A 23,190-nucleotide genomic window follows, 5' to 3' on the forward strand; every position below is an offset into this window, starting at 1 on the left:
ATACATGTAAAATGAATGGAGGAACAGTGGAAATAGAATAAAGGCTGAAATATAAAACGGCATCTTCTTTCCATCAATCAATCGACTATTGACGACGATTCGCGTCACCACATTTTTATATTATATTTTATAAAATTGTTCTTCAATAACACGAAGGGTATCCAATTATATTGAATTTTATCGAAATTATACAGTATACAATGGTTAATTCTAAATAATTCCTCCCACGATCGAAAATTTCATAAAATTAAAAAAAAAAAAGTACTAAAGATGAATATGAATACTTTTACTTTTGCCTTAAGTGTCATGGGAATATTTTTTTTTTTCGTACAAGAAACGTCGGAAAATTATTACAAAACCTAAACTACGACATTACAAGCCTAGAAATATAGATTATATAATAAAATACAATATTCATTAAAATATTATTTTTAATTTTTTAAATTTTTATTAAACTACATACATACATAGACTTCCAATACATTTCTTTATTTAAAATTTAGATTAAAAAATTTTTCATAACAAATTTTTAAGTGAAAAATAGTTTATGCACAAATTATATGGTTTTCTCACATAACGATTCAAACATTCCCAATTGCTTTGAATTGATTCCCAGAAACTTTGATACTTAAATACAAACACTTGATTTGTAAAAGATGAAATTATTTCATAAAACAATTAATTTATACTATTAATATTAAAATAAAATATTTTAAAAGGTATTATTTGCAATTTTGTTTATTTTTGTATTTGTCAAACTTTTAAATACAATGCCATTATTCATGATATAGTAAAGATTAAAGCTGATATATCCATATTAAGTGAAAGTTCATTTGTAATTATGTTTTTAATTGTTGTTAAAATTTTATGCATTCTTATTTAATTATCAAAATTTTTATATTAAATGTATCGTTAACGTTAAAAGTATAAAATTTTGTTAGCTTGCCATTTCTGATGAGCAAAATTCCGAAAAACCCTTTGTTGCATTTTCTCGGGCATATAGATCTGCACTCAAAGACACCATCGAAATCTGAAAAAAATACATTTATATATCGATACATATAGTGTATTTTAAATAACAAGGCATCAAATAATATATCATCTTTTTTTAAATATAAAAAAGTATCTCTTTTATTTAACATATCCTTCATGGACAAGAAAAGAAAATGAAATCGTAAAGTAGAAATTGGAAACTACTATAATGTACTAAACTACTATAACTACTATAAACGAATAATAAACAATACACGTCGTAGTTTGGTCGGTGATTTGTAAATTTTCGTTTTTAAGAGATTTTATGCTTGAGGAGAAGAAACAAGCAATCTGTACGGATTGGCAAAATTTTGTATTCGATCCTGGATTCGAATACTAAATACTAACGCTCTTGTTGGCATTTGATAACCAAAGGTTCTTTCTTATACGAAGTTAAAGACTTGAATTTTTTCGCATACTATTAAAATTTATTAATCAATTATTTGTGGTTAAAAGACTATCGTTTATGGTTGGTAAAAGGGAGTACTTTTTAATGTTTATAATACTCTCTCTCTCTCTCTCTCTGTCTCTCTCTCTCTCTCTCTCTCTCTCTCTCTTACTCGCTCTCTCGCTTACTCTTTATATATATTTAAATCTACATTTTTATTTCTCTTTTTATAATCTGTTATCGTATATCAGAGAAAGGCTTTCTCATTGTTTCTTGTATGAATGATAGATGACATAATAAATTACCGTTTGAACGGTATAGAAAATCGATCCTATGATAATTTATTAATTGTTTAAATGTATAAAAATATAAAAATAAAGTTTAACTAATAAACTATAAACTAAGCTATATCTATATCGGTCTAATTAGACCCGTTGATGTTATAGCCAATGAAAATATCACGATTCTTTATTAGTAATATAACGAGATGAACAAAGAATTTGAATTATAATACTATATTGTTGATACGTCATTATATAAGAAAAATTTTTAGCCTTACTGCATGTAAAATTCTTCAAATAAAACAATATTTAGAAAGTACCATAATAATGAGAATACAGTCTATTGAATCTTTGGATTACAAATCCAAATCCTGCTGACTAAAATAGAGAAGAGTTTCGCAGCCTCTTAAAAAACGACATGCAATGGAAAGCAAATAAATGGGTGTGGCAAATCTGTCAGAAGCCAGACGCAATACAATAATCTATGCACGTACACGCAAAAAAGAGAGGCGTGCGTTGCGCGGAAAAAGCAAACAAACTTTTATGTGAGCACGGGTGCTAGAATCGGAAGCACGGATTAAGGGGCATCAAGTCGGCCGCGAAAAAGAAAACGATTTTCCAGGGCGATTCTGTGTCGTCGAAAGCTTAGGCTTGGCATCAAAAGATACGAAAATAGAATCGTACTCGTTCCTCCATTTTTTTTTTACGAAGCTCTTCTTTCTGCTCTTCTTTTTGCGCGCTTCAGTGCGTTAAATTTCATTTTTTTTATTTCTGCTCGCGCCCCATATTCCTTTTTCATTGCATTAGAATGAAAGAAGCTTTTGTGAACGAGGTGTTGGCTGTAATTATCGTGATATAATAAAAACCAATCATTATCGCTCATTGATCAGATAGTTAGTGATTTCAGCTTTTTTCATTTGTACATTGACTTGCTGGCATTTTTATACATCAAATTTAATTAAAATATTATATTTTTTCGACTTGGAGACGTTTATCTTGCATACAATTACATTTTTGTATATTTAAAATAATAATTATATACAGCTGCATTCAATTCTTAATAATGGATTTTTAATGATTTTACTTGCGTTGAAGGATATCGAAGAATTATAATATTTTATTTGATGAATTAGTTGCAGCTATACGTATTATGTAAAAATATTCAATTCCTTCTGGATTTTTGCTATATATTTGTTATATATTTATAATTTCTTCTGGATAAAAATTATCTTTGTATAGTTTTTTTATATAAAGTAATATTTGCAAATGGAATAAGAGTTGAATTTCTTATAATGTCCTATACAATATGGAGTACTTAGGCCATTTTTGCTTAATCATAGATTAACGGTTGTTTCACACCAAAGATGATATAAATTTTTTTTCGTATAATTTCAGCTTTCTTAAATGAAAGTCTTTATCACTAATGATATTCTACATGGTAAATAAGTGTTTAAATAAAATATAGGAAATGTATGATTATAGTTAATCGTAGTTTATCTCGTCAATTAAATTTTTTATTTTAACGCAGTGTTCCCTTAACTTAGTTAACTCAAAGTACTTTTCACATACCATTCAATTGCTAAATTAACATATATTTTATTTAAATTTTCTTGACAACATTACCTTCGGATTGCCTTAAGAATTCAAATTATATAACAGTGAGATATTAAACACGTATAAAATAATTTGATTTAAAAAAGCCCTAGTTTGAATTATTTCGATAAAGCATTCTGAAAATTTTCAATTACAAAAATTCAGTATATAATTTGAACTATGTATCATAGAGTTTCAGTAATTTTATTAGGCGTTTTTCAATTAATTTTTAATAATTACAGGTCGTGGGCTATCTGTGATTAGGGATATTGAGCAAAATTATTGAATATTCAATGTTGAGCATCTCGTATCAATATATCAGTCGCTAATTATTTCACGTCACGCTTCAAGATTCCTCCTTCTCGCGGCATTTACATATCGAAATAAGGAAAAGTAAGCGATCGATAAAAAAATTCCGTAATGTCTCGTTGAGTTAGGAAAAACAAATATGTGTCGTTGCTCCTCGACACCGAGGCATCAAAGACAGCGACATACGCGATATTTTAACACGATGTGAGCATTCAAAAACAGCTAAGGGATCTATTTTGTGCTACCGAGTGGAATAGAATAAAACGGGTCGGCGTGCCTCCACTCACTAATAAAAGATAGTGCGTCGCAAAAACACATTTTCCAACGATTCGTTAAAGACTTTTTGCATTCCTCCGCCGTGATTGGTAAATCATTGTCAAATTTCTTGCAAATTTACACTGATTCTTGTTTTTTAATTGGTATCTTATTCGGTTTATGATGAATTGTCTAAGAGCGTTAAGCGTATGTGAGGAAATTATGGATATTTCTATAATACGCGTTAAAGTAGTTTATAGGCATAATTCCGCTGTAGGAAATATTGCTATGGTGCTCGGTTTTTATAGTCGTCATTTTGCCATCAAGAAACGAGTAGAAGCTTTATATTTTTCAAGATAAGGCATCTTAATTATATAAAGATTGTATAATATTACAATTATCAGGACTTAGAACGATAAACGCTTCTTTTTTTCATTTTAAAGTTATATTACAGAACAAAACATTCACTTCTAATATTTTATAAATAATAACAACAACAACAAGTACAAAATAAAAGTATAAATTTAATAAGTACGAGGTGTAGTGAAATAAATGATGACATTGAAAACACAGACGATGCATAACAGCGGATAATATCAAAGAGCAGAACATCTTTCTATAAATGTAAATTCAAAGGCGTTTTATAAATTCTACGCGTTTGTTTTCCTTGGAATTTTAGCCATTTACCGTAGCGCATAAGTTTGTTCTAAGAAAGAAACTAATGTACTTGAAGACATTACCTGCTGTTGTTGTACTGATAATTCAACTGTACGTCCTCAGCAAATAAAATGCCATTTTTACGAGTACTTGGATAATATAAACTCCAGAGGACTTGTGATTATAATCATTTCATGAATAAAGTACATTTGTCCAAACATTTACAATTTAATTTCATTACGCTTCACATAAAATTTAATAGTCCTATAATTTCAAATTCCTGTTGGTTCATTAATTATTTATGTTAACATGGACATTGAAATATAAAGTGTATTGAAATTAAAAAAAAATTGTATCTAAACATATACACTATGAATAATTTATATTTTTCAACTTTTATTCTTTTTATTTTTAAGGAATAGTCATTGTTTAAATTTGCCCATAAGTATGAATTATAGAAATTTTATTGACAAGGCCTATAATTATATGCCACTTGTATCGATTTATTTAAATTTATCTTTGTGAGAAAAGCTCAAATAATGTTATACAAAATCCCGTAAATATTAACAATTGAAACGTAAACAATTAAATAAATTATATTTAATTTTTTTTAAATAAAATTAAAGTTGGCAGTATGTTAAATAAAAACACTTGATAAATGTTAATAAATTATCGAATAATAAATACTATTATAAGAATATACTATAAACTTTTTATGGCCATTTAATTAGGAAATCATCAGATTGATATAATGAATGAAGCAGCTATTTATATTTATGGGCATTTATAATGTTTCTCGTGATGGCAAATGTAATTGATCAATTGTAAATTTTATATATATATCTATTCGATTAACGTAACATTATATCATTCTTTCTAAGAAATTTTTCAAAAGCTCTTTTGAAGTATTTAAAAATGTTTAAACCATAATAATCATTTTCTTTTACTTCCTATGTTAATACCTGATATTACAATGAAACTTTATCAACTACTCTATCAATCACATGCGAATGAATCAATTAATATTGACAGGATAAGAAAGTCAAGTCAATAGTTGCCTTGTTTCGTTGTAATGGCTAGAAACGAACTCCTCTTTATCTTTTTTTATACATTGAGGGTTCTGGTCAAGAACAAAATATTATTTAAGACAATAATTGCATCTCTTATGGACTTGAAAACATTAAGTGGCCCCAATACACTGTTCTTATATCCAGTTCATATAGTGCAATAGCTAAATAAATAACGGTCATCGACAATTATTTTTTATTGGCACAGAGATGAAATTGAATAACGCCAGTGTATTAAGCGATGCTCATCACATTCCTAAATTTTCTGGTAAATCCAAAAGACAATAAGAGTTGACGTTTAAAAAAAGACGAGCTGCATATTCAGCGAAAAGTTAATACAATTGCACGTATAATTGTGGCAAGAATAGTCTCTTTTCAAAGCAAATCGAGGACGACACCTACAGCTGTGATGTTTGACCGGAAAAACTACTGAATTAATTGTATGAGGTTTAAATAAATGATGAAACAAAGTATCATGAAAGTATCATGGAGGGGGAATATATGTTCCCAACTTGCTCATGTTTTTGCAAATCGATATCAATTGTTAATTTCAGATCAGTTCATATGATTCTCAATAACTGATCAATATATTCTAGAACTATTAATATCTGTATTATTGATTTACATTATTGATATTATTGATAAATAGTGGTAATAAAATTGGCAGATACGACTGGAATGAAATGTTGTCCTAATAAGGTATGAAACGTTGAAACATGAAATTGAAGCGTTGAAAAAGTATTTTTATTTTTACCTAATGTATCTAATTTTTTGGAAAATAATTGTTTACTATCATCAAATATTTTCCATACTTGTTTGAAATAGTGAATTTTTTCTAATTGTTTAAAATGAGAAATATATATTTATAGAGAAATATACTTGTTAAGCATACAATTATACGTATTATAAATTGTTTTCATGTAATATTTTAAAATCAAGTATAAAATAAATATTAAAAGCTATATTTTTCATAATAATACTACGGATAATAAAGAACAATTTAAAAAATAAGCAAATTATTGCAATCAAGTATATTTTGCTAGAGCGTTTATTAAAAAAAAATAATAAATCAAATAAAGCTCTTTAAATTATTGAATTTTGCATTTGATGCTGCATTGGATGCCATAATGGAATTACCTTTGTTATAGATTGAATTTAGGAGTATAGAGATGTCGATATATAAAATTAATATCTGAAGTCTTAATTTTTTTAAATTATAAAAATTAATTGGTACAGTTGTATATAAATTAAATTATTTTTAAGTTTAATTATCATGATCAAACTATGATAGGCTGCATGATAGGCAAAATATGATTGATTAAAATAAGATGAAATCATTAAAATAATTTTTTTATTTTCTCATAGATTTTTTCTGTATTTTTTCATAGTTCTATTATCAAAATACTACTATCACTTCTGCTAATAATTGCTTATTTCAATTAATTTTTCCTTAATATCACGTTTTTAGGATTATTTTACTTATTAGTTATTTTGTTTAATATTAATTATGGATAGGGATTTTATAATAATAACATCATCATCAACATAAAAATAACAACGACGATAACAACAATAATTGAAGAAAAGTAGTTTATAGAAATAAAGGTATCAGTAAAAACAACAACAATGATATTTTTAGCCTCTTACAAAAATCTCCGAAGCCATTAAATGCGTATGAAATACCGCAAAAGAAAGAGGAAATGGAAAAGGAAAATAGTGGCCAAGTACCCGTATTTTCATATGCCTATTAAAACCCTGCGCACTCTCATCCTGGGGGAAACGTAGTCTTTTCAAAAATGTAAACTAATCTAATATTACCATAAAGTAGTGTATGAAATACGAAGTAGTTTATGACTTTTTCTTAAGTTGAAGTTAATAATTAAACGATTTCAATAATTATCGGGGTTTTCGTGAATTTTTTGAAAAAATTATTTAAAGCTATGTTTGAATAGGAGGCTTAATAATTATTTAAACCGTTCATTTTCTATTCATAACAAAATTTTTACATTCCTATCTTTTTTTTATTACCAAAAAATCATGAAATTTATTAAATTAAATAATAATTGTCATTGAATCATTCTGCAAATAAGCATTATCTGGGCATGTATTTCTACGCTTTAGAAAGCACGAATAAAAGATAACAAATTTTGAAAATAAAGTAAAATGTAGATGAATGTATAATAAGGTACACAAATTTTAAGTAAGAAGCAAATTGCATTGGCTGAAAAATTACAAGAAAATTAGGTAAATTCAACACTCTATAACATCGAGATTTAATACATTATATAAAGTTAATTATAATAACGTCCGAAAGAAGATATATGGTGGACGTTAATTTACGCTCTTAATTTGATACATTTACGTAAATGTAATTATACACGAAAGATATATTGAGGATTAATCGTAGGTTAAACAATATTAGTATCTAAATAAAGATCGACGGCATCATCAAATAAGTACATATAATGCACTTTTCTGTAAGGGACAAAAAATATCGCTTTGGAGATAAAAGACATCACAGTGGTTACATATTATTGAGTTAAAGATCATACGCACCTTAGAACAGACACTGCGACAAGAGCCGGTGGCTGACGAACAGCAGGACATCTCTGGAACAAAAAATGTGGGCTGGTTATTTAAGCACGAAACAAGAGCGGCGTCCTTTTCGTTTTCCCCCCGTCAATTCAATTTTCAATGCGTCTGCTACGTGTCATCTCGTCAAAACTACGCCAGACGACTTTCAGTTATGCGCTTCTAGTATTAGACTCTCATTTATGATCGGGCTTGCTTTGTCTTTTTGAATTTCGAACGTTTGAGGTGGCGCGCGTATAACTAAGTCGGTATCTCTTTATCGGTAACGAAGTTAAAAAAATAGCGGCCGAGTTATTATTATCTCATTATCGACTTATTGCCTTAGGAGATTTTAACCGTACGTGCTAACGTTAGTCTCCGAAGTTAAATGAACTGTAGTTTTGCATAATATTTTTTTCAATTATATCCTTTGGAATGAAAATGAGAACGAGGGTTTCTCTTTTTATAACTAATTTAAGCTAATTTTAACTAGACCGGAAGTAATAAGAGATTCTAGTAAAGCGGCGCGTTTAGTAGTTTTTGTTTTCCATACTTTGGAGTAAATAATTGAACAGAAGTTGCGTTTGCAGAGAATTTTGGGAAATATAAATTTCCACGAATATTATCATGGTAGAATATATTCATTTGTAATGACATTGGTTCTTTGCCCATTATATTCATTTGACTTCATTGTAACTTGTAGAATTTCGAAAATGCACATAGAATTTTATTTTATTATTTTATACATTAAATGTCATATTAACCTTTTTTATATGAATCTTCTAAATAAATCGCACCATTTGGCATTGTATATCAAACGCCATTTTTACTTTTTAAGTATCCTCATTTGGTCTGAACAAAATGCAATACTAATTTATCGTAACAAAATGAGACACTGATTCGGACAAAAAATTCGAAGATTTACTTTATGAAATGACTTCGCACAAGCGGACATTATTATGTCAGACTTGACTTTAGACTAACATCATTATGGCCTTCAGAAACTGAGCATAAATAAACAAATGGTAATTCGAATGGAACCCGAGTTAGCATTTGAATTAAAATTTGTTTGAAGAATGGCGGTCTCATCAATGCGGGTACCTAACCGAGAAAATGTCCAACACACGCGGAGAGTAACGCCCAACTTTTTTAGACCCTTATTATGTTCTTAGAATATGACAAAGACGGGGGGGGTGTACGAGAAACAGCGGGAGGGCGGTCTCTCAGCTCGTACCGTAATGAGGTCGCGGATCAACGGTGCGCGGGTCTTCGGTGGGATGCGCGTAGACTCTTACGCAATGCCATTTATTGCCGTATGATTGATACACCGTCACTAACTGCACAATATGTAGCGACTTTGACATTGCTCATATGGCAATATCTTTTTCCATTTTCCAATATAAAGTTGGGTTCAATACTAAACGGAATTATTGTTATATTGGCTTCTTGTTGGCAAAACTGATTGTCCTTGCATAATTTTTTTATTGCTAGTTTTTATTGCTCACCTTTGATGATTAATGAAACTCGCAAATCACGTTATGAACATAATTAATGATAATTTCAACAGAAAATTGTGTGTCCGTCGATTTTATGATTGGACGGACTATGCATATGGATCAGGTAAAGCCTTAGCAGCGGGCCTTGGAATACTGATAGCGACGAAATAAAAGTGGAAGAGTGAGATAAACAATATAAAAAGAATGAATGAAAAGGCGACATTTGACTCTTAAACCAACCTACGAAATGCATTCAGCGAACATTATTTGCTCTCAAGTCGTTCTCACTCGCATCTTCAACTCTTGCTCGAACTTCGCGGAATATGAAGCTGCAGACAAGCTGAAGGAAAAGTGCATCTATGCTGGTAAGCGTAGGAGCTGCTGGCCGACTCTTAATTCGAGTTAATAAATACCAATTAGAGGCAAATTGAGCCAGAGACGCTGGGACCCGTGTTTCCCGGCCTTCTATTTATTGTGGCTATTTGCCTCCTTGACGACGGGAACTGAAAAATATGCCCTCGGGATCGTCGTAGCAAGAGGAATGTCCCTGCAGTCAAAAACGCGCGATTTAATAATAGAGCGACATTTTCATGAGCGTGAAATGTACATTGCGAGATGCTGAATTTAATTGCGCTCTGGTAGCATCTGTTGTTTTGACAGACGTTGTTTTGAATCGAATGATTAGTCCGCTGACAGAGACGCAGTACGATGGATTAAATTTTTCAAGATAATTAACGAGCCTAACTGGTACTTGTCATTTCATATGTATCATAATATGTATCATAATGCGTTGCAATATATATTTTTCGGAAAGCATAAGTTTAGAGGAGCATTCTTATTTTATGTTCTTTTGTCCGACACGCATATACAGCGATAAAGCCAACAATTGATTAGACAATAAGTGCGAGAACATTGCCATCCACTGTAAGTATCGGAAATTATTCATTTAAACAGATCGAGAGAACAGTATATTATATCCTTTACTTTTGCATTATTCAATTATATTATTCAGACTATTATGTTAATCATTGAAATATAATTGTGTAGCTTTGTGCGAAGTTTTAATAAATAACATTTTGAGACTTTAAAATTAATATATTTATTTAATATTATTTTGACTATTATTAAAATATAAATAATTTATATATTTGATTTATATATTTAAAAAGAAGTTGTAGAAGTTAATGAAGTTTCATTTTTAAATATAATAATAGATGGGAATTAGATCAATATTATAATGGCTTCATATAAACTTACGTCCCGCCCTCTCTCTCTCTCTCTCTCTCTCTCTCTCTCTCTCTCTCTATCTCTCTATCTCTCTATCTCTCTATCTCTCCATCTCTCACTCCCTCTGTCTTTTCTAATGTTCTTTAATAACCATAATATATTCATGTAAAGTATTAAATTTATAGTAAATTTAATCGCAACACTCTTATAAAAAATATATAATTGCAAATATAATGTAAAATATGCGTCGAAGCTACTATTTAGAGGCAATAGCGTCGTCGACGTTCCTATTAGAACAATCAACATATCAGCATAAAGTATGCTTCGTATAATACTAAAGCGACAAAGTCACGTTTCTCCAGCGCCGATTTTCAATCGCGTGTAAAGAGAGGTAAAGATAGCCGACACGCCGATGCAAAGGCGCGCATTCACCGCCAATTGAATAGAATAAAGCGCGCGATGCTTTTAAATGCGAGCTATTTTCGTATGACGTGTCGAAACTTTTGCACAAGTTCACACAAATACAGTCAGAGTACAAAACGAATTGGGTTTTTTGGCCGGAAGGCGCCATTTCTATACCCTGGACGTCCGGCGGTAGACGCGACGATTTCATTAGCTAGCACCTATGCCGGGAAAGTGATTGCGAAGTTGTCATTCTTCACCGAGCCTTCTATTCCCTGTTAAATACTTATTTCCGGTTGTATATTGCCATTTTAAGTAGTAGAAGACACTTTCGATTTGATAAATCGAATTATGCGCCACGATTAGTTACGATTTACTTACGAAATTTAATACATGTGCAGATTGTACTTCGTACACCTCTATTACAGGATGCTTATAAACTTTAACGGGTTTCGAGCACTTTAATCCAATAGAATATTTGTATTTGAAACATCAAATACAGCATAAACCGGATCTAATCCATCCGGTTTATCGTATCATTCAAATGAATTTATAATTATTCTCTTAAAAGTGCAGCAGTTATTTTCTTGTTGTATTAATCGATAAATGAATTAAGTTGAGCATTATTTTGAAAAATTATTACTTGATGGACTAGTCATTTTTTGTTTACTATTAAATGGAAAATATGAAAATATTACTTATTTAAAAAATCAATCAAACTAAAGTACTTCCAATTAATTGATTCAATTTATCTAACTTGATTAATCCTTGGCTAATTACCAGTGGCATAAATTGAAAAAAATATCATTACATTTTTTATATCCAATTAAGTTATTATCAACGTTTCTTAAAAAAAAATGTTAAATGTATCCTTTAACGTATCGTATTAAAAATCTGGCTTATGGCCTCTAAGGATACAGAGTAAAAGAAACAACTATTACAAGTCACGAACAATTCAAAATTGTTTCTATAATGACAAATATTCGTATGCCAAAACTTAATTAACAATAGTAAGTTTGTCATTCGTAATTAATATTGACTGATTTGAAATATTCACGGAATTGTGTAAATAATACAGGCGCCAGACTTTTCAGTTTTCAATTGATATATCCTATTTTATGAATAATGTAAAGCTTATATCAATGATTTTATTGAGTATAGAGTTCCTAAGACTGTCGGAGTACAATTTACTTATTCAGCGATTGATTTATGAGCTTTCGTTATCCCTTAATTAATTATCGATATACTTCTTTTCCTGGGATTTTCCGTCACCTATGTTTTCACTACTGTCGACATCGTAAAAATTAGAATGTCAAGCGAGTTCTTGGTAGCTCGCGCGCCGAGTCGTTTAGATGCGATCGTAAAATTGTGCGTGAATTGAGACGATTGTCGTCGTCATCGTCGTCGTCGTTGTCGTATTCTTTCGGCTTTGCTCGTAGACCAACCGTAAATTTTAAGATCGTCGGACTGCATTGTTTTAAACTTGCACACATTTTACGATTCCGGTGAACAATGTTAAACACATTTTTATGTTATTTCCCTTATAATATGCCGCTTTTTTACTCTGCAACTGTCTTATGCATTGGTATTTTATTAGTGTTCGATTCATCTTTATACGTTTTGAAAATTGCTTTCATTGGACAATTTCATCAACTACCTCATTTTATTCAAAAGATATTTTTATAAACAAATAAAGTAGCCAAACTCCGCTTATATTTTCACAGTTTACTATATTGTAAAAAAATATAAGTACAATCACATTGATTTTATATTATTCGATAAAGTTACTTTCTACTTTATTTTAATTGCATTTATTTAAAACCTAGTTATATATATATATATATATATATATATAAGTTATAAAGAGTATGTAACATAATTGTTAAAGAATGTAACGCTTTTTATCAAATTATGATATCCCCTTTTTTAATATTTTAATTGACATTTATCTTAATTCACAATTATTTCTTAACGATCTACGAATATTTATTTATCAATGACAAGAAAGTGCTCTACGGGTCCCCCTATATAATTGTCGAGTACATTTTTACTTTTGAAGAGCGTAACTCATTCGCAAAGCTAACCCCACACATAAGTTGATTGATAGAAGGGAAGTAAGAGAGGCCTAGTAGCGTAATAATATTCGCACTACTAAACAACTCTTTCTTATTGTCTTCCTTCGCCCCTCATTTTACCCGCAACTCTCGTTCTCATGGACCATTCGCTTCTAGCTCGATTCGCACGTCCGGTCAATTACACGCGATGGCTGTCGCCCAATGACGTCACCCACGGACTATGTGCGCGATTTCGAGTCTCTTATGCCTTGTTCTCTCTATGTCTGTCTGTTTCTCTCTCTTCTCCTTCCTTTCTCACACACGTACACACCTTCTTTCGTTCTCTCGTATTTACTTATTTTTTACGGACGGCGACGAACCTTGATCGTGTGCATCTGTTGGGATTTATTGTACAGCGGGCCCGTAGGTCTGCTTTGAAATTAGATTTTCTGCGATTAACTTTTTTGCGCGTATCTTACTTTGGGTTTGGTATCTATTGCATCTTTACTTTTATTTCTCTTATGATCTCATAATTACAATTCGAGAGTACTACTTAGAAAATATTTGCTTTCTTGACTTTATGCATGAATTGCTGATGTAACATGTTAAAAACAACTTATTCAATAAATAAAGACTCGTGTGTAACACATTCTATTATCCATATTTGATTATAGTACTTTTGGAAAGTTCGTCGTAGAATTATATTATCTTATGAATAATCACTAGTTCTTTTGTAATAAAATAAAGATTTGTAATTCCATCAACGTAATAAATTAAATCACAAAAATATAAAGATGAAGCATAAGGCACGCACACTACATCTCAGTAATGTGCAATGTTAATGACATCCATAAAGCACTCGAAAACATTTTTGAAGATTGAAATAAAGATTTTGTTAATGGCGTGTCCAATATAACTCACAATAGTTCATTTAACGCGTTGTCATCTACATTAGTTATAGAAACCAAACTATTATTACTAATAAAAAATTTTCGCACGAATAATGTGATTTTGTATACTATCGAAAAACGGACTATTAAACTTATGTTACCGAATAGTATTGCACATTCGTAAACATTCTGATTAATATAACGAACGATAGTTTTACATTTAACAATGAGTATGTTGTTTTCCGAAGCTATTGAGAAGTATTATTATTATACAGCAATAAATTATTTTATTCTTTAATAGAAAAACGCCTATATTTCAATTAAAAAAATTTTAATACACTTAAAAGCGTAAATTGCAGGTAAAATAAAAATAAACGGCAAATGTCTTAACAATTAGTTATTGATGAAAACAAAATATGAATTTAAAATATAGAAAAATCAATAATTTAGTTTCCATATAAAGGTGGATGCGTAGATCGCATTATAGGAGAAATTAATTCTTATAAAGTATTGATCTAATGCCATTAACTATTAAATATCTGTTTCAATATTTTGTGATTCAGTTGCTATGTGGTCTTATAATTTGTATTACCTAGTAATCGAAAGATAAAATATCTAATATTGCTTTAAGGCTATCTTTGAACGTGTTACAGGAACAATTTATCGATTACTTTGAATCATTAAAATTAATATTATTGTTTGATATATTCTTCAAGAGCGATGCTTGCATTTTATTGCAATTTATAATTTTTTTACGTTGTTAAATTAAGCGAAATCTAAATACTTATAATAATCGTAAGTTAAACGAAATTATTATTGCTTCGATAATTACTAATTAATAACTCGTTCAAATGCTTGTTTCATTATAATTGCAGCGTAAGCTATCCAACAAGAAGTGCTTTGATACTGATTATTCATAGATATATATGTAGTAGCGAATGTATTAAAATGAATTTATATATATATATATATATATATATATATATATATATCAGCTCCATTTGGATCTACAACGTTTCTGATTTTGAGCACATTTACAGCCGAGTTCAATCGTACATTCTACAACAAGCAAGCGTAAAGATCTCGAGAAAATTCACGTGTATTTCGAAGCTTCGAATCTTGTCTCTTCTATCCGAGCAGTTTGTGGCTCGCTCGAAAGCCGTCACGGGACTTTACCGGTTTATTTATCTACCAACGTCTCAGTCTTGTACCGGCAGAGGCAACGTTTTCCTTTTTCTTTAAGTTCGGCCACGGTCCCTTGCCACCACTTTTACGGCTGCTTGTAGCTTTTTTGCGCGCCTCTAACCTGGACCTTTTCTGGAGACGATCAATTATTGCCGTTGAACGAACTTCCGAAACCGATTAAATAGTCGTAAGGTAAACCAATAATGGTTAAACGCTGTTACATGGAAATCGCGAAATATCCATGCGAGTATGATTTCAGATGTATTTATAACTAAAATTTTCTCAATACATAAGTAATGAGAATTATATATCTCAATACATAAGTAATTGTCGTCATTTAACATAAGGGAGCATTTTATTTTCAATATCTCGGAAAATGTAATATTTTATTTCAGACTAATTTTGATGAATAGCAGACCTTGTAGTTTGATTTCAAGTGAAACCAGGATTTGTAATAATGCAACGCTTATTTCAAGAATAGCGGACGGTATTTTTTAGATGCACGGCAATAATTAATTAAAAACTATCATTAGAAAAATCTCCATTCCGACAGTTTCGAGTTTATATCGTAAGGTGTACTACTAAATCATGAGTAACATGTCTCTTCAGAAGCGTTCGAAAGACGAGATTGAGAGCCGGTAAATGGGGTGTCCAGCAGTTTCGTAAAAATTAAAAACTGTTGTTTCGTTGAGTTCGAGAGGGGAACGGGAGAAACGCGACTTTTCGAAAGTCCGTTGCTCAGATGCATAATAATAAATAATCAAAAATCTGCAAAGCTCCTCGGTGTTTATTTTGCGGATCGCGAGGATCCCGTGACCCCAGGAGTAGCGCCCACGGGGGTCCGTCTCACATCGCCCTCAAGCTGCGTCAGGGACTTGCTTTATACTTCGAAGAGTCGCAAGTTGTTCGTAAACTCGGATTGCGTGCCATAAGGCGATTAGCTGGCGCGGCCCGATTATTTACCGCTTATTTATCGTCACCTTGGCGAATCTTCTGCCGAGAGCTTCCGCTTGAGCCAGTAATTTTCAAGAGATTAGGCGGAAGGCAATTATTTGGAAATATCCGTGTTATTCGCGCCGATCATCGTTTCAATTGCTTTTGGATTTAGGAGGAAAGAAGCACGGTTCTTTAGGCCCATCTTCGGTATTTTCAAGCCTTAGAATCAGGAATTCCAATTAGAAATGGAGAAAGCGTTGTAAAAGACAATTGAACACATGATTATATTTGAATGCGCTATTAAATTTTCAATTTTTTCAATTTAATGTTGCCTAAATTGAAAAGCACTTACGTTTTAATCGTGTCAGCCTAGAAGCTGAACAGTCATTTGGTTACAGTTGCGATAGGACTTAATGGCAAATCAATTAATATATCGATGCACGTGCTTCAAAAGACATTAATTAACTTCATCGAATGTTTCACAACGGAACTCAATCCTGATTAAGTAAACGTCACAAAAATGAACAAGCAAACATGGAACGGTGCAAAGTGCGTCGTGAGTTACGCATAAGGCACTTTATTATAGTTTGAGCTCGTGCGCGTCAAGTTGGGAGGGTTACCAGTTGAGGCTTGGATCAGTAAGCTCGTAAATCTTGGGATATAGGCGCGCGCCGGTTTGTACACGAGTGTGCGTGAACGCATAGCGAATGGTGAAACTCCTTTTCTGAAGCTGCGAGAAGCTGCGAGTTTGTAATGCACGATTCAGGAGACTTGACTACGGTGATAAAGTTATCAAGCAGTTTAGAGGAATCTCACGATTATAATGCCTACATATTTAAGTTTTGTGCTAAAATTTTTAGTTTCTAATTGTCGAGTGAGAGAAATTTCACTAAAATCGTGTCAAAATGTTACTACTCATTAAGATCGTTTTATACTTCGCTAAGATGACTATTTCAAAGCTAAAAAAATACGTTGATTTATCTAATGTAAATGAAGCTTATTAACCATAGAATGAAATCATCACGGGAAACAAGATCTCAAATTATTATGTTTATATGCTCGAAATTAATTTAATATTGTTTAATAATTTTCATACGAGCAAATTTCTGTGTCTCTAGAGATCGCGAGTATCTTGACTTCTACTCGATCGACGCTTTAATTAGGTGACTTTTCTGACGAAATAATGAAAAATCACGTGGTAATGACGGCACCTTGCGGAAATTGATATCTAGATTTTGTGGAGCTCTAAAGACAAGAAATAAATTTCATTCTCAAAAGTTTCAATACAAAATCGTTATTGATTCGAAAACCAAAAACGACACAAAGAAAATGAGCACGTCTACTGCCGTCCAGAAATATCGTAAAATAAATTCGCGACCCAGTTCGGACAGACACCAACAACTAGTTACGGAAAAATGAAATAAAATTCTCACTTCTATCTTTGTAATCGCGTGACGACGAGACCAAAATAATACACGATCACCTCCCCCTCGCGTAGTGAACGCAAAAACGAAACGGTCAGGGCGAGGGCAAGTAGAGGGAATACGGGGAAGGGGGAGACGGAGAAAGCGTCAAGGGAGAGAAAGATTGGTGGAAAAATAAAATTGCGAGAGGAAAGGATGAAAGATGAGCGCGATTCACTTTCGCGACGTCGAAATGAGCGGCGTGCTCCTGCGCGTACAGCCAGAAGTAAATCTTCACGTTGTGGCAAGCAATGAATAACTTGGCGATTTTCACAAGCGCCGTCTCTCGTTTTCTCCCTCTCTCTCTCTCTCTCTCTCTCTCTCGCTCTCTCTCTCTCTCGCTCTCTCGCTCTCTCTCTTTAGCTACCACGTTTACAGACACGTATACCTGCGAACGTACGAGGAGGAAGAGGGATATATTTTGAAATGTTGTGGTACAATGCACGATATCCGAGCCTTTACATGTCGAGTTGTATTCAAGGTGTATGGGCCTGTTACTTTATGACTCTTGAGCTTATTGTACACGCTTTCGTAGTTATATCGAAATGTGCAGTTTCTTCATTGTCCATGATCGAAGATCTCGTTGAATCGATCTCAAAAACAATGATGAGTGCATCTTATCTTCGATCGCGATATATCTTCAAATCTGTTTCATGGAATTTTAATTACAGAAACAAAGCATAAGTGTAGTCATTAATTTCTTAGATTGCTCACTATTTTCGATTCGATGCTTAAATAATCATGTAACACAGCTTAATGTACTTTTACGCAACATTTCTAAACGATATTTTCTTTCTTTTTTTTTTATATAGAACCTTTTATACGGTCATATATTTTGTTTACTTTCAGATTTTAATATATCTGTATTAGAAACAATGCCTGCCTTATGTGCTCAATATTTATAGAGAAGCATTTGTGAATTTTGAAGTGTAAAATGGTAAATAATGAAAAATGTTCATTCTTTCAAATAGAATTATTTGATACTGTATGAAGGTATTATAATATATTATGTGTGTGTGTGCGTGTGTGCGCGCGTGTGCGTGTGTGTGAGCGCACGCGCGCTAACTTGCGTACGTATTAACTACTCTATGGATAGTTTATATTAATTTTTAATTTTCAATCTACCGATTATTTATTAGTGTAGAATTACACGAATTACTGCAATTATTATTAATTTCACCTTGTAATAATAATATTAATTCAATCAATTCTCTCTTTTATATGCACACTTATTAGGAAAAACATGCGATATAATGAAATTCTGAATGCAATTAGAAATAAAACATGTAGTAACCAGAAAAATGAGGCAATGTCCTTTCTCCGGTTAATCTCAAAACTTTGTAAAATTTAAACGTAAAAACATTTATATGAATAAGGCAGTGGCTTGCTCGAGACAATTTTTACGTGCGTGCATGCATCGCTTATAATTTGCAGTCCGTATGAAACGGTCCTCAAGAAAGTCTCATGGAGAATATATTAACCTTTTGCATATACATTCATATCTATAATTCTATGCATACCTGTGCATAATATAAACATTTTTGTCTATTCACAAAACGTTTCAATTGCGCGTAAGTGAGAAATGATTACAAATATAGGAGGAATACTGTATATGCGGAGCACTAACGATTGACACATTAATCTTTCGAATTTCTGTAAATTTGGGTCATTCCAAAATATTTTTAAAAATTCTCTCTGAGACTGAGGCTTAAATTCGGTCTCATAAATTTATCAAAGAGCTACCCGCGTCATGAATTCAGTCTCCGGCTTTAGACTCGCGATCCCACCCTCGACGAAGCCAAAGACATGAAAAGAATAGAAAGCGATGTGAAACACCAAAAAAATGTTTAACCTGATTGCAAAGATAAGTTTAAAGTAAGTTCAAAATTAATCTGAACACGTATTAATGCATAGAATAGTGTGAATATGAATTTTAGTCAAGTGATGAATCGTGATGTTAGAGCCATACTTTGTGCGCGGATTACATTTTTCAAACTTATCAGCTTCTGGCTACGCTAACAAGCTACATGCGCGAACTTCTTTTAGCATTATCTTTACTCAGTTATAAATTTACAATAAAATATCATTCACAAATATATTTCAAATTATTATTTTAATTTTTAGTTTGCTATTGCGTTAAAGTAATGATTGCGCTTGATAATTTTATTTTATTTCATTGGGAGGGGCACTCGGAACTAATAAAATAATACGTTCGTACTTATCTTATTAGCCCTATTAGTTATTACTATGCACGATAAACAAAGTGGAAAAATTAATTACTGTTTTTTTTTTATCGTTGAAAGGTATATTTCAATCTATTTGCAGCCTCAGTATTTTTTGCAATATTTAAAATTAGATTTATTTGATTTTCTAAAGAATTATGGTAAATATGGTAGTTATTGCTCAGTATATTTTTAAAAATTAATTTATAAAATTTTTTGATAAATAAAAATAATACGCCTACATTAAACAACAGCATTCGATTTATAATATAAAAAAAGGCCGTAGGAAGAAAAAGACCCGGAATATAACTATAATACCAAATGACTTTATTAGGAAATAATAAAATGTTTATTAATGAATCAATATTTTATAAATCATTTTTTTTATCTATCCAATGTACAAATGTATGTATATAAAAGTTAATAAGATAATACACTAATAGAATAAGAAAGAGGATACGAGAAAGAAAGAGAGGAGAATGATAGAAATTGGAAATAATTTGACCTGATAAAGTGGGGATGATAACAATAATAAAAAAGATAATGAAGTGGCGCGTAAGAATAAGCAGGAAAAGGGGAATGAGGAAAAAGAAGCCACATATGGCGGAAAGCTGTTGTTGATATCTCATAAAGTGATGGAGAAAGAGAGAAAAATGTAATATGAAGAAAAGAAAGGGATAAATACATAGAGAAAGAAAAAGTAACTAAGAATAAGCAAGCATAAAATTAAAGATGTGAAAATATATAATTATTATCTTAGCAATGATTATAGTACAATACATACAAAGTGTTCATGCATTTAAAATATTCATGCACAAATAATAAATTGCAAACACTGTATCCTTTTTTATTACATACAGTTTGGGTGTAATATTTTGTTAAGTGCGTAGGCATTAACTTATTTGTTAACGGTAATTTTTGCTTTTTTTAATGGATTTTTTGTCAAGCAATTAATTGGAATGTTATTTTTATCAGAAAGTAATGTATTCCAGTGCATTAATATTAAAATAAATGCGATAACTTTGTAAAACAAATTAAAAATTAATTAATTGGTATAAACCAAATATTTTACGATAATATTTTGATATTTCATCTCAAAGATGTAAAGTATAATTTCGTAAAAAAGTTTTAAACATCTATAAATATCTCGTATTATGAAAGTTATATTTATTAATTAAAAAATAATATCTTTGCCGAAATAGACACGAAATATATAAAGCAAAAATACAGTAGTACTACTGCACAATGTAACTATTACTACTAAGCAAAGGGGTGTTAGTAACAAAATGGATTTTTATTGTGCAAATTCCAAGCAATAAATGAAGCAGTATGCGTGTCCTCTTAAATTGACATAAGCATACGGGGACGCTTAAAATACTGAAATGTAGAAACATAAAAAAAGAAAAAACAAAGGATAGAGGTAAAATTGCAAATATAGTAGTAATGCGGGACGCGTTAAAGGAAAAAAGAGACAAAGTCAAAGAGGCGCGAAGGAGACACTGCGATGCGACTTGAAAGTGCAAGGGTTCAATGAATCTGTCTCGAGCTCGTATTTTTGCTGGGATCATTTGTGTTCTCATGTGTGTGAGCGCGCGCGCACGTGTGCAATAGTGCAGATGCGCACAAGTTAATGTGCGGGTGCGCACGAAACGAGCTGCGACAATATCCGTTGCGCGCGAATATTTCGCGATATTTTTAACGCGCGAAAAAGCCGGCAGCTTGTTTATTTTTCCTACTCCCTTTGCTCTTCCTTTCCTCGTTCTTTCTCTGCTTGGGTTGCGATGTAACGAATGTGTCGCCGGAGATGTCCCGCAATCCTTGACATCAGATACAGCGATCTTGGATTCTTATTAATGATGTGTTTCCCTATGATTTATAGTATTCTCGATTTGAGATAAGCGGTAAGCGATTATGACGAGACAACGTATTTGCGTAAAGTGCTCGTCTTTTCTCTCACACCCGCTCTCTCTCTCTCTCTCTCTATATATATATATATATATATATATATATATATTTAACTTTAGTGGTTAGTTGCTGGTTTTACAATCTCAACGATCCGGCTCAATTGTTTTCGAAATCGCAACACTTGAGCACAACGGTCGAGGCAACAGTGGTTGGTCGGCTGCGCTTAAAGACAGTCAAGAGCAAGATTAAAGTTCCTACCTTCAGCCACTCCATCTTGAGCGAGTAGAAGCTGTAGTAGTGGTGGTAGTTGCAGCAGCAGCAGCATCCGAATCGGTATTGGCAGCCGATCCATGTCTCCCGGTTGAGCTCGTCAGTAGGCCGACATGTTGCGCACGTGTCAAAACGTTAACCGTATGTTGTGTTATCGACGCAACGCGACAATCACCTCGGCGGCGCCCGAGCGACTGAGCTTTGCACGCACCCGAGCTTTCGCCGAGGCGGTGGAAGAGTCCTGTCGTCGGGAGGGGCGTCGGGGCGCCGAGCGTAGGCGGACGCGGGAAGGTCGCAAGATGTGACAAGGGTGAAGGAGAGGGAGGACCCACACCTCCGACATCTATTGGCCACTAAGAGTCGAGGGGCATCGATTTTTCAGATTTTTCATGGAAGACTTTACCTACTCTGACTCAAGAGCGAATTTAAGAGCTCCTCAGCTACGCTTGTACCTACGTTTGCGAATGTACTTGTAAAAAATAAGAAAGAGGAAGAGAGAATCGAGCCTGACACGGGGAATACATTCTGTTTTTTATTTATTATATACTCTTTACAATTACAGTACTGACCTTGTACTAATTTATCCACCACCGATGCAAGATGATAATAGCCGACTATACTTATTATCGTAATCTTTTTGTGATACCAAGTTGCTAATCAATTTTTCTTTGGTTCCAGATATACATTATTTCGCATAAGACTCATTTCAGCGCATGTCATTATTTGTAATAAACGAGATTCTTTTGTCAACATTTGAATTCTAATGGTTTCAATATTTACGAAGCTAGGTAGCAGATTTTGTCCATTTAGCGCAAATATATATATATATAATTTTAATTAAAACCGGTTGAAGAATTCTATATTTTTCTTGCTGATATTTAGTTTATATATCTTAAATTTTCCATATTTAAAACTGTTTAAAAATTCGTTTAAAAAAAATTCTACAATCAATCATTTAATAAGCGAAACTGCTTTTACAATCCATAG

General features: G+C 32.0%; 1 protein-coding gene across 1 annotated transcript in view; it reads right to left on the bottom strand.

Moving 5' to 3' along the window:
- Positions 1 to 22,424, bottom strand: part of Reck (reversion-inducing-cysteine-rich protein with kazal motifs) — a 28,848-nt gene extending 6,424 nt beyond the window's left edge. Inside the window, 3 exon segments of the mRNA XM_011504498.1 lie at positions 947 to 1,030; positions 8,139 to 8,191; positions 22,192 to 22,424. Coding sequence (XP_011502800.1) covers positions 947 to 1,030; positions 8,139 to 8,191; positions 22,192 to 22,285 — 231 coding nt within the window. The 5' untranslated portion in view covers positions 22,286 to 22,424.
- Positions 22,425 to 23,190: the final 766 nt, after the last annotated feature.

This window comes from Ceratosolen solmsi, unplaced genomic scaffold (assembly GCF_000503995.2).
Source record: "Ceratosolen solmsi marchali unplaced genomic scaffold, CerSol_1.0 scaffold10, whole genome shotgun sequence".
NCBI classification, from domain to species: Eukaryota; Metazoa; Arthropoda; class Insecta; order Hymenoptera; family Agaonidae; genus Ceratosolen; species Ceratosolen solmsi.